The sequence below is a fragment of the Teleopsis dalmanni genome, chromosome 1 (genome assembly GCF_002237135.1).
Source record: "Teleopsis dalmanni isolate 2A chromosome 1, ASM223713v2, whole genome shotgun sequence".
Classification (NCBI taxonomy): Eukaryota; Metazoa; Arthropoda; class Insecta; order Diptera; family Diopsidae; genus Teleopsis; species Teleopsis dalmanni.
Window position 1 is genome coordinate 167,795,485 of NC_051846.1, and position 17,490 is coordinate 167,812,974.

At 33.2% G+C, this 17,490-nt stretch overlaps 2 protein-coding genes across 3 annotated transcripts; both read right to left on the minus strand.

Annotated features, from left to right (window-relative positions):
- Positions 1 to 9,627: 9,627 nt before the first annotated feature.
- Positions 9,628 to 10,764, minus strand: LOC119670015 (enoyl-CoA delta isomerase 2-like). Its single transcript, XM_038080100.1, has one exon. It carries the CDS (start codon positions 10,717 to 10,719, stop codon positions 9,886 to 9,888), a length of 834 nt encoding a protein of 277 aa, XP_037936028.1. The 5' UTR covers positions 10,720 to 10,764; the 3' UTR covers positions 9,628 to 9,885.
- Positions 10,765 to 13,616: 2,852 nt separating this feature from the next.
- LOC119670014 (large subunit GTPase 1 homolog) lies at positions 13,617 to 16,242 on the minus strand. Of its 2 annotated transcripts, none has more exons than XM_038080098.1 (5): positions 15,952 to 16,242; positions 14,697 to 15,872; positions 14,480 to 14,633; positions 14,206 to 14,411; positions 13,617 to 13,974 (listed from the first exon to the last, which is right to left on the minus strand). In XM_038080098.1, exons 1-5 carry the CDS (start codon positions 16,048 to 16,050, stop codon positions 13,756 to 13,758), a joined length of 1,854 nt encoding a protein of 617 aa, XP_037936026.1. In that variant the 5' UTR covers positions 16,051 to 16,242; the 3' UTR covers positions 13,617 to 13,755. The 2 variants fall into 2 exon arrangements, with proteins under 2 accessions (XP_037936026.1, XP_037936027.1); XM_038080099.1 differs by having other exon boundaries at positions 13,889 to 13,974; positions 14,168 to 14,411.
- Between the last annotated feature and the right edge of the window lie 1,248 nt (positions 16,243 to 17,490).

The window sequence follows — 17,490 nt, forward strand, 5'->3', positions numbered from 1 at the left end:
GCAAAGATACTTACAGTCGAGGTTGAGAAAGAATATGAGCTCTGGTTACTAATTTGTTCTCCAATCTCCCAGGACCATTCTCTTCGGTTATAAAGAAGATAACTAATTTAATTTTTTATTTATGATATATATTTAAATAAATATATTAAATAAATTGCAAAGATACTTACAGTCGAGGTTAAGAAAGAGTATGAGCTCTGGTTACTAATTTGTTCTCCAATCTCCCAGGACAATTTGATCTAGGACCGAAAAATATATCTTAAATAATTTATTAGTTATTTGCTCATTCTAGTTTATAGAATTATATATGTTTAAATTAATTAAATAAATATATTAAATGATTTGCAAAGATACTAACAGTCGAAGTTCAAAAAAATATTAGCTCTGGTTACTAATTTGTTCTCCAATCCCCCAGGACAATTTTATCCAGTAACGAAGCTCATTCTATTATTTGTAATAAAAGACTACCATTAGTTCTCAGTATATTTTATGTTTCAATTAATTAAATAAATATATTAAACGATTTGCAAAGATGACTTACAGTCAGGATTAAGAAAAGTTATGAGCTCTGGTTAGTAATTTGTTCTTCGATCTCCTAGAACTGTTTAACTTCATCCGGTAGTAAAATACTTAACTGAAATAACTTGCAGATGTACTTACAGTTCAATTTGAAAATAACTTATAAGTTCAGATTTCTAACTTTTCACAAACCACGCAGGACTAGGTACTATCACAATTTTGTTTGATAACAAAGCAGATATCTGAAATTATATTACAATATAATTTCCTTAAGAGGTTATTTATGACATTTAATTATATTAAGAATTAAATTGTTTATATTAATTAAATACATAAAAATTTATTATTATTTATGGCCAGAACATCATAACCCAACATTTCATTCAATCTTATATATTGGTGCCCAGTCCTCTAGTCACTGATTGAACTCAACAAACTGGAGCTTTGTTATTATCATGGACCCATAAGCATTTCTTAATCTATGCAAGAACAAGATCAAGAAATGGCCTGGGCAATAAAAGATAATAAGTAATGAATTGCCAAATTCTCGAGACATGTTAGGTATGTTAAATCTGTAGTAATACTCATAGTGGATACATGGTGCCCGCTTGTGATTGCCCTGTGTTCACTCCGGTCAGTAGTTCTTTTGTAGAACGTATCTATAAAGTAATTAACCCAAGGAAGAAGTGCTGCAAAGCTAACGTTGTAATTTGGTTCTTGGCCTGCCTAGACGTGTTTTTTTATTTTATAATAAAATAAAATATTTTATAACCAAATAATCTAGTGATACGAATTAAAATTGATAAAAAAAATTTAGTTTTTGCTGTCAAAAAAAAATATTTTTTAACATATTTTTACGAACACCTTTAAAAACTTTCCTACTCTCCTCTCCTTCTCTCTTATAACCTTTACTTTAAGCTCATTCTATATAACTTTACATAACTTAATATGAACACAGTCGGGAGGGATCTTACCAATATGCAATATGTTTCAAAAACAGTAATATATTATAATAACTAATATAAATATATTTAATAGTTTTATAATATATTACAAGACTCGGAAATATGAAATATAAGAAAAATGTCTAAATTTCTTAATTTTAAGAAAAAATACATAAACACAGGCTTTGATGGCACTTAAGTACTCACCCAAAATCAGTCCTCAAAAAATATTTAGATCATCCACTTATGAAATATATACATATATAGTAGTATTGACAGAAATTATTCAAAATTTGGAATTAACTGACAATAAATGTATTTTAGATCAAAAAACGAAACGTTCTTTTACTGAAAAAATAAATAAATAATTTAAGAAATATTAAATAACTATAATACAATATAATATAAATAAAATTATTCAAAGGTAACAAGATTAAAAATTCGAATCGTTAAATAGCGCTACGTTTACACTATGGGATTAAGAGTAGATTAAAATAATTATCGACAGTAGGCTCCCATTTTATATCAACAACTAAGAATTTTAGTTAGTGTCAACATACAAGATATGGTTTATTATAAAAAAAGGCTTTGAAGTTTTCAAGTTTTATCTATGTGACTTTGTAATGTACTTAACATGAATATAATTATAATGGGTCATACCAATACACACTACTCAATACACTATACTTATTTCAAAACAACTGAATAAGGACAGAATAGCTGCAAAATTTAAAGATCACAGGACTCAGATTTATAAATAATCACTAAAACACTACTTAATTATAATAAAGTCTAAACAAGTATTGACTTAGTTTAGAAATACTTACCGAAAATTCCTTCAGAAGTTTCAGGACACTCACTTTTTACGAATTCTTCATACAATAAATATTGCTCTTAAAAAAATTCTAAATTTTGAATTAATTAATATTAATAAATGTATGAGAGCAAAAAAATGAAACGTTGTTCATGAACAAAAAAAAAATAAGTAAATTTTAAAACAACCTTTAAACAATATATATGATATTTTTTCAAAGGTAGGGAGATTAAGAATTCAAATGACTAAATAATTTTAAGTACATACTTATATACTATGTTTACACTATAAGATTAAGAGCAGATTAAAACAATTATTCAAATTAAAGTTTTAATGCCCTTTATATTATTATGATTAAGGAAAAATTAACTTTCTTAAAAAATTTATATTGAGGTAAATGAAGTTTCATAGACTATATTGATTAACATAGACACATAGATTAAAAACTATAATTGGATAAACTTAATTGAAAACTTTTTGAATTAATTAACCTTATACTAGATTCACACGACAGTTTCATTTTGTATTGAAAGTAATAATAATTGACAGCTGAAATTACAAACATGACAGTCAAAATTGTAAGCCAAACTCTCTTGTGAATCCTGTATTATTCAATTGTCTTGACGCGTGTAGACCACACATTCAAAAATGATGTACCCATATTATCGGATAGCCAATCTGCAAACCAGACTTCGGACGTAGATATTACAAACTCTTAACGTCAACATTATATTAAATACGCTCTTTAATTAAATTAATGTTTTTTATGTATACGTTAAACAAATGTCTATAAACAGATCCATTTAATGGAGGTGGTAAGGAAGTTAACATCACTTAGCAGGTCAGTTACCTCAGTTTTGTGAACAAAATTGTCTGTTTATAGTATACAATTATAAAATTAATATTAAAAGTAATTACCTTTTACTTTCAAATTAAAATAATTAAAAGTATTCACCTATATCACTTTTAAGAGGTTACATATATTATGATTGACTTTAATCTGGATCAGTTTTTTTTTTTTTTTTTTTTTTTGCGGTAGGTGGAAAGCATCGAAAGCCGCAGTGTGAGACTTGAACCCACTAAAACCACCTCTTAGGAATGAATGGAGAAGATTCCCACAGCAATGTGGGAACTTCATTCCAGTAATCAGGGGAGAGAGAAAGTAGATAGACTTAATACCTAGGTGAACTAGGTTCATCTAAGTCAGAAAGCAAGGGCATGAATTAAGAAGAAAGGATGATAATGAAGGTAGTGGGGTTACGGCTAGTTAGCGGGGGTGTGGCTAGTGATAAACTTTGTGACCAGGGTCACGAAAGCCGCGGTTAAAGAGAGGAATAGCGAGAGGATTTTGGCCCAGCTCGTCAAAATAGTGGAGAAGGTACTGTGGAGGTTTAAAACGTAAAGCTAGAACAAGGTCTACTGGGAGAGTATCTGGACAAGAGACATCAGGAGGGAGGTCGTGGAGCCGGGTGAGATACCTACGGGCAAGTGTCAAAAGGTACTCATCAACACGAGTAATCTTGGCATTGTGGTACAGAGTGGAGATAGGAAAGTGCTTGCCGTTGGGCTTGCGTTTATAGTTGGTGCAATCACGGAGAAGTTTCCGCTCAAACAGGCGGATTCTTTCCATCTGAGCAGAGGTGATGGCAGACCAAATAGGAAAGGCATAAGTGAGGAGAGGACGAATAAGCTGCTTATAGCAGAGTAGCTTAACTTTACAGTTAAGCTGGTTGTGTCTTCGAAGTGCAGTTTTGAGTTGAGTGTGCCTGAACCGGGCGTTACGGATGGCATAGTCAACATGTGATATAAAATTGTGTTGAGATGAGAAGACAATACCAAGATATTTCAGCTTGGGGACAAGCTGAATTGGAGAATTGTTGAGCCTGAGCTGAATATTAGAGGTGCTAAAACCTCTAGGACGATCACGCTGCTGGCCAAGAAAGGCAATGGCAGAGATCTTAGAGGGATTGAGTTTAATCTTCCACTTGGTGTAATAGTCGAAGAGGGCTCCAAGGTGGGTATTAAGCTCATTGGAAAGGCGGTGAGGATTAGATGACCGCATGAAGACAAGGCAGTCATCGGCGAAGCAGATTTGCTTAACAGGGGCCCGCGGAAAAGGAATGTCTGCTATAAACAGGTTAAAAAGAAGGGGTCCAAGAACCGAGCCCTGAGGGACACCGGCGTCGATGGGGAAATCTCGAGACAGAGAGGAACCGACTCGAACCTGAAAGGTTCTGCTGGACAGAAAATTGTGGACCACACTACAGAGCGCAGGGGAGAAGCCGAACTGGTGAAGCTTTAAAATTAAACCTTCAAACCAGACAGTATCAAAGGCTTTTTCAATGTCAAGACTTAATGCCACAGTGGGCTGCTTATTGAAAAAGCCTATGCATATCTCATTTTGGAGATGATGCAGGGCATGAAGAGTGGAGGTTTGGCTTCTGAAGCCAAACTGATAAGAAGGAATAATATTATTCCTTGAGGAGAAGGACTTCAGCTTGCTTGCTATGAAAGTCTCATAGAGCTTACTGACGGAGTTGAGGAGAGAAATGGGACGATAGCTGAAGGGGTCACATTTAGGTTTGCCACTCTTGGCAATGGGACAAACTATGGCCTTCCTCCATGGCTGGGGGAAGGAACCAGTGTTGTACGCATGGTTGAAGAGCATGGCGCACTTTTTAAAAAAGAGTGGTGAGAAACGCCTCATAGCGTAAAAAGACACGCAATCAGTGCCAGATGACTTTTTAGGGGCTTTAAGCCGAAGTATGTTAGTAAGATCAATTGGGGTGAGAAACCCTTGAGTGTCTTCAACATTGATGCAGTGAGCGGGAAACTGCGGGGAGAAAGTAACAATGCTTTCATTAAAAGCATCAAAGAGCCCATGCACTACAGAATTTGTAGTGGACATAAAGTGGCGCTCGCCTAGGCCAGCCGTAAGACGGTGATTAGTCACAAAGACTTCACCAAAGACGTTGGCTTTATCGAAGTCATCATATGCTATGGTGTTGCCATAGCGGAGATCAGAAATGGACCTATTTGATCCGCAGATTTGCCTGATCGTGCTGAAGACGTCAGGCCGGCACTGGGTGGCCCGAAGTTTGGCACTAAGGGAATTGAACCTGGCTTGGTTGACCCTCTGGGCAATTATGGTGTCCAGGTTCTTAAGGATAGCTTGGAACGCATGAGCTTGCGTGGATGCAACCTGTCTAAGGCGATAATATCTGCGGCGAAGCGATTTCCTCAGTTTAATGAGGTGAAGGGTAGTAGTATCAAGTGGAACTTGATAAAATTTGCGAACATGCACCTTCGGAACATGCTCATCAATTGTGGAGGCGAAGATGCTTTCAAGAGTAAGGGCAGCAAAATCAATCTCCACCGGAGTCATGTTCCTGTGTTCGGGAATGCTCAAATTGAGAAGGAGCTGGTCAAGAGTGAGATTGAACTCTGACCAGTTGGTGCTGGGAAAATTAAAAAAAGTGCGAGGACAGGCACGAGCAGCTCTGCAGTCGTGAAGCGCAAGCTTTACGGCTTGGTGGTCAGAAATGCCGTCGATGACTCGTGGGTCACCGAGGCTGGGAAGAAGGCGATTATCCGCTAAAAAAAAGTCAATGATACTATTGACATGAGTCGGAACCGAAGGAGCTACCACACTTAGAATAGGACTGACTGGGCTACTAGTTAGCCAGTTGAATAGCCTGGTGCCATTGAAACAAGAGGCAGCATTATTCCAAAAGGGGTGCTTACTATTAAAGTCACCACCGATAAGAAAGGGGTTAGGAGACAAGGAAGCAAGAGTGCCCAGATCATGTGGGTCAATGGAAGAAACAATAGAGTATGTGTGGTAGATGCAAAAGATATTGAGATCAGGGCGATTGGAGAGAGAAAGAGTAATACCAACCGCCTCAAGAGAAACAAGTGAGGGGATGTGAATCCTAGAACACTTGAGAGAGTCTTTTACCAAGATGGCGACTCCCCCGCCGACGCCGTCCCTATCGAACCGGATAAAATTATATCCTCTGACATCAACAACGTTCCTGATATTGAGCCGTGTTTCAGTCACAAGGATGATATGAGGGTTGTTGCGTTCAGCAAAATCCGCGAAAAGAGCACGCCTAAGATTGGAGTGTATCGAATTGACATTTATGAGAATGATCCTTAGATCATTCATCTCAGTGCCAATTCGAGGACTTTCTGGACAAGAAAGGCTTTCTTGTCAGAATGGGGCAGAAGGCTGTACTGCTGTTTAATGCCAGCAGCAAAGGCGAAGATACCCTGAATATCAGGGAGAAAAGAGTCTGACTCAGGAGCACGAATAGGAGAAGGATTAGCTGTCTTAGGCAGCGAAATGGGTTTAGGGGTTGCGGCTTTAGCCGCAGAGGCAAATGAGACACCAGGTCTCACGAAATTTGACGGAGTCCTCAAGTCAATAGACATGAGGGGGGGGATTTTTTGCGCACGAGATTTATTGGCGCGAAGAGAACGCAGCTCCTTATATTTGGAGCAGCGGTAATTGGCCGGATGACCAGTCTGACCGCAGTTGCAGCACTTGGGGATAGTGGCTGCAAGTTGCTCCTGAGTAACTGGATCAAAAGCTGGAGGAGGAAGTTGACACTCGCCACGTAGATGAGACTCACCACAGCGTACACAACGGTGGGGGTAATTACACAGCTTAGCTGTGTGAAAATAGCGTTGACAATTTGAGCATTGAGGGATCTCATTACGAGATTTCTGCTCGAGTGAAATGATGATGTTAAGCGATGGAAGTCGCTTAACATTGAGAAGGGACTTTATGTCTGTAGAAGGGATAGGATGGAGCTCCCAAATACAAGAATTGGCATACCTAGAGGGGTTACGCTTTGTGAAGCGCGCAGGTGGAGTGAACTTGGAGACCTTCGAGAAGGTGAACTCAGGTAAGTCAGTCGCCAAGGCCGACTTCAGAAGATCAAAGATCTGGATATATGGTGGGTATTTTTAACTAATTTGTGTGTATATTAGACAGTCGTCTACAAACTTTTGTCTTAAATTTACTGAAGAGGTATTACATCTTCTATTTTTACAAATACTTCTTTAAAATATAAAAATTAAATCATATCCGTTATGATGTTTCTAGTCTTTAAAAAAGCTTTTGCAATTAATATAAAAATTTTAAAAAAAGTTGTACATTACAAGGATATTTTTTCGACTGAGATTGTTGTATTTGAGAGAACTCTAAACTATTCTAAAATTCATTCCAATATTGAAGACAAATATGTCTTCTGTACTTATAACTTATCAAAAATTTGTGTTCTTAAAAATATTGGCAACAGCAATGATATTATCTAATAGATTAGATATCGTATGTCAAACATGATATTCAAATAATACACCATCCTTCAAGAGTAATATCTCCCTTCATCCTAGAATTGAATACACCTAATTAACGGTTCCGAAGTACCCATTTATAATTTATATGGAAACTAATTAACATTACTAAATAAAAGTGCCTCTCATCTGCTTTGTCTTTGCCCACCTCATGCACGGCGGCAACTAAATACTTTAGGTTTTCCTTTTTGAGGAATCTCGATCACCTTCAACACGTTCCACTAAACAGTATTTTAAGCTTTGCCAAAGGATCCAGGTGATTTTAAACCCCGAGTTTTTCCATTATACAGTACAAAAAGGACCAATATGTCTAAATGGATCCCCTTCAGATCGCCGGTATAACCTAAACTAACATAATAAACATTGATCAGAGATCTTCATTTTTATTTTATTTCTGTAAAACATTGTAATCTATGTTATAACAAATTTTTCATACTTAACATATTATCGCCGATCCTAAGGCGTTGATAGGTAGTATTCTAAATTAATACTCAATTTTATTTAAGATTTGAATTCAATATGTCATGACTTAAAATTTGGAAACTGAATATTCCTACCAGCCCGAAATCACTAGGCTTCGTCCAGTCCTGGTGCTATACCCATAAAGCTACCATCTGTTAAAATCTTCTTACTATTGCAAAAATATTCAGTAATAATTAATATATTGTAGCCAATAGAATTTGCTAAGCTTTTATTTAAATATTTAAGAACTGATCCTGTAGCGGATATTATTACAACTACAGTATTAGTTCCATTGAGTTGTTTTGCTAGCGAATATCATGATTGAAACTAGTACTAGCTTCTCTAGTACTGGCATTTTGCAGTGATCGTGTAGCGGACTTGAATAATTAAAACTGCAGAATGGCGTTTCGAAACTAATCCTATAATGGATATTATTATTATAACAGTACTTACGTATTTGAACTGGTTCCCTTGCGGATATCATGATCAAAACTACAGTGCAATTGTTTTGGAGTTGATATATGATAGCATATATTATGATTGGAACTAATATTGAAGTTTTGAAACTGATCCTAACCGGATATTGAAACGACGGTTCACAGACAGTACTGAAACCATAGTACGGTATGTTATGATTTGAAAGACAGTACTGGTGTTTTGGAACTAAGCCAGGAATGCTTGCTATGATTGAATTTAATATTGACTATGACTAGAACTATAGTATAAGCGTTTTACAACTAATCTTGTACGTGATATTATAATTTGAAATACAATACTAGAGTTTTGGAACTAATCTAGTAATGGATATTATGATTGGAACTTATATTGAAGTTTTGAAACTGATTCTATAGCTGATATTGATACCACAGTATACACATGGTACTGGAACCATAGTATAGTCCTTTTGGAACTGATCCTTTAAGAGATATTATTATTAAAAATACTGTTTTAATTTTATGGAACTATTCTAGTAATGCATATTATGATTGGAACTTATATCGAAGTTTTGAAACTGATTCTATAACTGATATTGAAACCACAGTATACACATAGTACTGGAACTATAGTATAGGCGTTTTGGAACTGATCCTGCACGAGATATTATGATTTGAAAAACACAGTACTGGTGTTTTGGAAATAATCTGGGTATGCTTATAATGATTGGAACTATGGTAATGGTATATACATTGTATTTTACGATTTTTTATTTTATTTTGTTTTATTTAATATTAAATTAATAATAAATAAATTTTATAATAAATTTTTTTTAATATATTAATTTTTTTTATATTACTTAGTTTTGTTGTAATTTAATTTATTTTTTTATTTATTTTATTTTTTTTTTTTATTTATATTATTGTTTTCTTTTGGCCTTATTAAAAACTTAAAATTTTTGAATTTACTGTGATAATAGTGTGATAATAAAGAACAATCATTCCAATTTAATAATTATAGATCAATATCAATAGACGAGTACATCCAGTAAATATTTGCAACGACTTTTTGTTATTGAAATCTTTATTTTGGAAATATTAAAATAATTACATATATACAATAAACAAACTAGTTTTAACAAATTACACACATTTATATCTAAACTCATATGTAGGTGGTCCCATATTATCTCAACGATTATAAAATTCTCTTTCATTTGGGCACAAAACATGTTTGCTTTTCATTTCATGTTTATTATGTTTACGCATCTAATTAAACACAGATAAAAGTATCTATTCGCGCTAGTTTTCACTACGCAAAATTAGATTAAAAATAAGTTCCATTATCTTATCACAATTTACTGTTCTTATTCTTTTTGAGGAAACGTTCGATTGCTTTCAGATAGACCTCACCATACCGTAAGCTTCGTAATTCTTCAAATTCTACCGCCGCTGCTTTAAGCACAGCCTCTCTATCCGGTACTCTTAACAGTTTCTTAGAGATTCTCAAAGACTCCTTTGGCAATTTAGAATGTTGCAATAATTTGGGCCAAAGTAACTCATTCACTTCATTTCTCTTATAAACACCAGCTACGAAATTAAACTGTAATGCTTCTTGTGCTGTCAACTTCTCTCCAAAAACAAGCACATCTGTTGCTTTGGCACGTCCCAAAATCATTGGAAACAAATATGATGAACCAAGTTCAGGACAAATTCCGAGTTTCGAGAAAGGTGCTTCAAAATAAGCTCTCTCAGTACAATAAACAATATCACAAAGCCCACAGATTGTGAAACCAGTACCAATACAAGGTCCATTAACAACTGCCACTAATAGTTTCGGGAAAAATACAAATGTCGTCAAAAAAAATCGTAACACCCAATTGGCACCCTTAAAATATTCATGTGGATCGTTGTATCGTTCGATTTGTGAGAGGTCACTGCCCGCACAAAACACATCACCCACTCCAGTCAAAACAACCATTGTTATTGTGTCGACGCTTTTCGCATAGTGGAGAGCGCGCATAATCTCGTAAAGCGCATGGCGATCGAGTGCATTCCGCACTTGCGGGCGATTGATTGTTATGCAGAGTATGTTTTCACGTTGTTCCAGTATTAGGGTTTTGTATGAAGCTTTCGTAGACGCAGAAAGCGTTGCAACAACCGCCGCCGATTTAGTTGCGCTCATCTTGCCGGTTTATGCTCAACTGTTTACGGACTACGAAAAAATGTCTAGAGCGAGTCTCATGCGACAGACTTATCAATTTATTTTTAGTATTTCGAACTTAAGTTGATTTTATTTTATTTCTCTTGTTTACTCTTGGTTTGTTATAATATTTATTATACAGACGATACGAGCACTATTGAGGAAAGTAAATACGCACATATTTTGGCATATGTACACAGTTCTACTGCTCTATAACTCACCGAATTATTTTATACATAATTAAATATTATCGCAAATGTTTATAATTTGTTTTTCAAACATTTTGTGTACTCTAATAAAAGCAATCATATCAGTTAGAAATAAAAAATTCCACTACCATCGAGTTAGTAGTAACAGGGTATATGTATGATGATTCCTTGAAAAATGGAATAAATGAAGAATATGATTCTACAAAACAAAAATTCTTAACCCCACATTTATTGAAATGTACACTTAATATGAATTCACCTACTAAATTTAATTCTTATCAATTAAGAAATAAGGCTCTTAATTTCTATCAATCAAGCAGTCAGTACTTTTTTTTTGCGGTACGGAGTGAAATGCCTACGCACTGATCAGAATCCGACGCCCCAGAAAGTGAGTGCCCGACTCGCACAGACTAAACCACTGTCCCTCATTCCTAGAGACCTTTGTCCTACCCCAGTACTACGTTAGTATTACTTCGAGGTTCTATATTTATCATTTAAAACTTTCATTGATGTGACCTGCGACCAGTCCCTGCTACTGCTGCAGGTGATAAACCTAGCCTGTCGTCTTGAAAGCAGTCAGTATTTAACATAAATCAAATTTTAATAGACATAAAAAAAGCCAAGCATAAGCTAAAAATACAAAAAGTAAATAAAAACTTTTTATCCCAGCTAACAGCACCAAAAACAAGTAAGTAGAAGAACAATTTTACAAAGATTTTTATGAAGCTACAGTCTAAATATTTTTAAAATAGTATGCAAAGAAGTGTTTATTTATTATTTTATTTAATATTTCACCAGCTAACAGCACCAAAAACAGCATGTTTTTTCCCACATTTATATATGATATATATCATATAGTTCATAAAATTTTCAACTTACTAATCCCAAACAATTTATGAGGTCTTACAACTAGTTTAACAACAATAAACATTTTTAAAGTGTACTACTACAATTTGAATCTGTTATTATCTGTCTTGAATCTCATAGTTTCTAATCTAGGCGTTCCAATTATTTCACCAATTACTTTATTACTAGATAACTAGTCTCTCAAGCTTATTAATATTAATTATTTTTATAAGTGGCTACAGATTGTTTTTAGTACCAATACTGTTATTAAGTCCAATTATAAAATTAAAATTAGTTTCAAGTTTTATGTAAGTGATACGCCCTCTTCTCTACAAAATCTTTTATAATATTTGTAATTACAAAGGTTAATTTTATAGAAAAATAAATCAAAACAAAACATAAGAGTATTTAAACAATAACAAATACTAAGTTGAGGTATAAAGTATTCTTATCTTGAAAACAAAATAGAGATTATTTTTCTAGAAATATGAATATACGAGTATATTCAAAACTTAGATGGTTCTCTCGTATATGATCTACTGCAATCTTAAAAAAATAGAAACTTTTAATTAGTAGTAAAGATAATTTTTATTACACAACCAAAAATCTTGAAATTTAATAAAGTAATTTAGATAAGATTGGAAATGCCCCCCTCTTAAATGGTTGTAACTGAAACAGATATGAGACCACAATTTGCATTTTGTAAAATATACAAGAGGAATCCTACACTAAACCAACCAATTTTTTTCATAACAGCAAATGGGGCAAGTTTTGCCAATTCCTAAATATTGATATGTCTGGAGAAGTTAAGACTTGACCCTTGAGTAACCCGCACAGTAGTCAATGAAATGTTCTTTCTATGTGTCTTTATTTACAATTATTACGATAGTCTCTAATTTTGAAGTCAATGCCAATTATATGTACGTATTTTTATCAAATAATAGGAAGCAATATATACTAACATATTTTAGAAATAATAATAAGAATAAAGACGTTTAATTTTTTTTTTTGCAAAATTTTTTCTAAATAATACAATCTACTACTCTGTTTGTAAGCCAATTAAATCTCTAGTCATATTCTTTGCGACTGTCTGAGTTCTTTTCGGGATTAAAAGAGAATACTGGTGTGGGACCTGCTGTCCCCGTTTGTTCAAATTTCTCCGTCATAGTAGTTTTTATGTCTATGATGAGTAGTAGTATTACTACTCATTAAGAGTAGCAGTATTTCTATCTTTAAAGCATCTTCTGATGAACATTTTATAGCTTTTAGAAAAAACTTTTTCCTTTTAGTAATTTTTCTTTCTTAAACTTAAAAATGTATTAATAAATCGTTAATAACAAATATACCTGAATATCATTAATAATCTTGTAAAAATTTTTCATAAAACCCTACCATGAACTTGTTAAACCTATTTTATCTAGAATTCAACGTGGGTTGAGAAGATAACATGACTTAACAATAATGTAGAATTCGTTTAAATTAGTATGATGACATACCAAAAGGTCCATCTTTCTTCAAGACTCTTCCTAAAATTGGTTTTTTTTAAATAAAGCGAAGCTAAAAAAACTGCAATGCAGAAAGAAATCTTTTAAACTATGCGACAATGTGTCCAAATGTGCCAACCTTCAACCAAAATTTGTTTATCCAATAATACTACCCTCTAACCACTAACACTCTTCAACATATACAAAAATCTATAATCTTCAATTTATCCCTAATTAATTTAATTACCGAAAAACTTATAATATAATCTATACAACTGATCTAATAATTGGACAACTGACTATATATGATGTATTTAATAAAAAATTATTCCATTCTTAAAATGTTTATAAAATTATATTGTATTATAATTATTTATGTACAGAGACCTATAATGAGAAACCATTTTTATACACTTTAAAATACTCGAAAATGAATAATAATTACAAAAAAAAAATATTTACGCTCATTTTTTTATACATTAATGCTGATCTAAGTGCGAGAATTTTTTTCGTAGTTTTTCACGTTTCTCTTTTTTATTGGTGCGCCAGGGCTTGGCAGTGGGTTCCGTTGCTGAAATTGTACCATCGGCTGAGACTCGTATATGTGGAAAATTGCTACGACCTTTAACATAAGCTTGATTGTTATTAGCTGCGAAAAATTGAGTGTCGATGTCCTTTGAAGTTGAACTTTTATCAATCTGTGGGAAAGATAATAGTATCAATTAAAACTGTCAAGTAATATATAAGTCTTAGTTAACATCAATAATACTGTTAATTAATAATTGTTAATGGAAAGTAATGCGATAAAATTTATATAGTAGAAAAAATAAATTTTTTTTTAATTATTACTGTTATTTTATAATTATTATTAATTAATAATTTTGCACTAACTTAATTAAATAACTGATAGTACATTAAGTTCCTCATACCCGCATTGCTCGCTGTTGCTGACTGGGCAGTGCTTTTTCATCAACCTGTTTTCGCTGTCTTTCTGGAAATATATGATATTCATCTTGTGGCACATCAGGTGGAGCAATAGCAAAAAGCAATTTTCCATTTACATAGTCTTTACAAACATAACGAGCTGAGCGTGACTGATCAGGTTGACCATTAGACGTCATAAAGCCTCGATTATCTAAAATTAAATTAATTTTTTAAATTTATATACAATTTCTTTTATAACTAAATGATATTTTCACTTACAGCCATAAGCTAAAAGAAGCTCTTCTGAATGTGGACAACGTGTAGGATCTTCACCTTCCATCGGTTTAGCTATAATAATACCATATTTGTCTTCTAACACATGACGTGGTATACGTGTGCATAATAAATTAACAGCAGGAACGTGATCACGCATCTTTGGAACAATATAGAATAATTTATTACAAATAAAATATTTTAATAAACACATTAGGCATACCTGATCGATTGGTAGTATACCATTTAATATCATATCAGCCTTTGTTAATACAAAACTGGGCATAACCAATCCTGGACAATCGCACAGCAACAAATCCTTGTCTAAATATAATGTTTGAAAATGTTTCGTTTTACCAGGAGTCGCCGAAACGGAAACTTTTTTCTGTGTCATTAGCGCATTTATGGTACTACTCTTTCCTACATTTGGATAACCCACCAAACCGACTGTGGTTACATTTGGCGTACGAGTTGAACCATTGTACACGGTTTTTAAAAACTCTATAAGTTCTAAGCGTGTTAGGACTTTAGGATTATTTCTCAATGTCACGCCATTAGTGGCTTTTTCCGTTTTATCGTCACCATATATTTTTTGCTCAATTTGACTTAACTTTTCTTCACAAACATCAAGTGCTTGATTTATTTCATTTGCTGCAGCCTTAATTTCTTTCATACTTAGTGCATCTTCATCCGTAACAATACCATCTTCTACTTTAACTTTATTTAACTTCTCTGCTTCGGCCGCCAGTTTTAATTCCTCAGCAGCTAACACCGCAGAAAAGAATGCTGTACGTATGCCTTGTTTATCAAAATAATCTGCCCAATATACACGCTGTTGATCTGTTAGTAAATCTGATTTATTCAACAGTATAACATTCATTTTGTTTTCATCCACTTCCTTTACATACTTTTCCAAATCATCACTACGGAACAGCAAGGGATTACGTGCATCTACAATTTGTATCACAACATCGGAACGTTCAACAACGCGCCATAATTGACGCCAAAATTCCAGATTTTTTTCATATGGTGTCATTAACATTTCTTCATCTTCTTCCTGCAATAGAGTTAAATCTCTACGCCAGTTCAGAAAACTTTCATTTTCTGCACGTTCCAATTCTTCAGCAGTGGTGTCTGCGGTCCATTTTGGACGTCGTGGTATTTTTAGTAAATCACGATTATCATCATGTTTTTTTTTAATTATTTGCTGTTGTGTTTTAGATAACAAACCCACACCTTGTTTAGGATTAATGAAAGTTATATTCAGCTTCTCAGCTTGAAATTCTGTGCCAGCCAGTTCAGCTGTACGCAAGAAATCCTGAAATGATGACTCTTCGGTAACGGATGTTAAATTCAAACGACCCCAATCATAACCATCTTGAATTTCTGTTGTGTGTAACTAAAAATTATTAAAATAAATAAAATTTATATATAAGAGATTTTGTTGTGTAAACATGAGCTCACTGAAGCAGCATTACCATTGTGTCATTGTCCACTTTTTTACGATTTGCATGACCAAATCTGTCTTTGATTAAGGATCTACCAAGATTACTGCTTCCTTTACCTTTTTTACTCATGATTTTATTAGTTTAATTTAAATAAATTGCAAACACAGTCAACACGTGCGACTGACTTCAAATAGCAACACAAAAACAAGCAGCATTTGACAAGCAGCTGTTTGACATTTCACAACAGAAGTTGAGCTATGTTCATGGTGCACAACGTTTTTGACAGTTAAAAGTGCTGCCAACTTTAAATTTTTATTTAAACAAAAATTTCATAATAGTGTGAAAATTTTTTAAAAACCTTAATAAATCAAATATTTTAAGTAATATATAAAAAAATATATGTATTAAGTGCAAATTAAGTGAAAAAGTATTGATTACAAACATTGCATGACATATGCATTCAGTTAAAAGGACTTAAATGCTTGCAAATTAACAGCTGAAGCTAAAAGCAAAAAGTTGGTGGCGTCTGTTGTGTTTTTGTAATAAAATCTGATTTCTTTAGCAAAAATAAATGAAATTGTATTACTAATGACTACTTAAAACTACTATATAACAAAACTAATAAAAGAATTATAACATGTAATAATCTTTGTAAACTATTTTATTTATTGATGTATACATAAAAACGGTTGGTACCTGAATAACGGTAGTTTTATCAAAATGGCTACATTCATTGCGCAATTAAGACTTTGTAAGTACTATATTCATAATTTAATATTATTATTGTTTAGAGAATATATATATTACTTGAGAATTAATTGATAATACTAATAAGTTGTAAAACAACAGTTTTGCAAAGCATCAAAAATTACAATGCGTTGATTTAAAAATGTAAAGCCACGCCCACAACTGTGTAGCCACAATCGCCACGAATTGGTTTTTGTGTGCGTAGAAATTTTAATCATTAAAAAGGGACTTAAATACTACTAAACAGAAGAAATACTACTAAACAGATGAGGCTATCTTTTATGATATCTAAAATTTGACGATTCACGAACCATATTTCTCATATTAATCGGCTAGTACATAAGCGATATACGATCACGACTTACGATCATAACAAGCCAGTTGGCCTCAAAAGCTAATGCTTAACTCAATATATAGAGATTAAAAACTATTTGTATATAAATATTACATATGTGTGTATATATTACTATCAAAAGAGTCAATGGTCAATCAAATCTATTGTTATATTGCTGGAGGAACTCATGAACCATATTTCTCATATTATTCGGCTAGTATATAAACGATATACGATCACGACTTACGATCATAACAAGCCAGTTGGCCTCAAAAGCTAATGCTTAACTCAATTTATAGACATTAAACACTATTTGTATATAAATATTTCATATGTTTGTATGAGGAGACAATGGTCTATCAGATCTATTGTTATATTCCTATAGGAACTTTACTAATCGAATATATTCAAAGTTTGAAACTATTAATGAACATAATTATGTTTTGAATAAAGTTTTCAGACTTCAATAACAGCTAGATGAATGTAAC

Coding starts and splice junctions, on each gene's coding strand:
- LOC119670015 (XM_038080100.1), bottom strand. CDS start 10,719: ATGAGCGCAACTAAATCGGCGGCGGTTGTTGCAACGCTTTCTGCGTCT.
- LOC119670014 (XM_038080098.1), bottom strand. CDS start 16,050: ATGAGTAAAAAAGGTAAAGGAAGCAGTAATCTTGGTAGATCCTTAATC. Junction 14,412..14,479: donor GCTTCTTTTAGCTTATGGCT/GTAAGTGAAAAT, acceptor ATTTAATTTTAG/ATAATCGAGGCTTTATGACG. Junction 13,975..14,205: donor AGCAACAGCGAGCAATGCGG/GTATGAGGAACT, acceptor TCTTTCCCACAG/ATTGATAAAAGTTCAACTTC.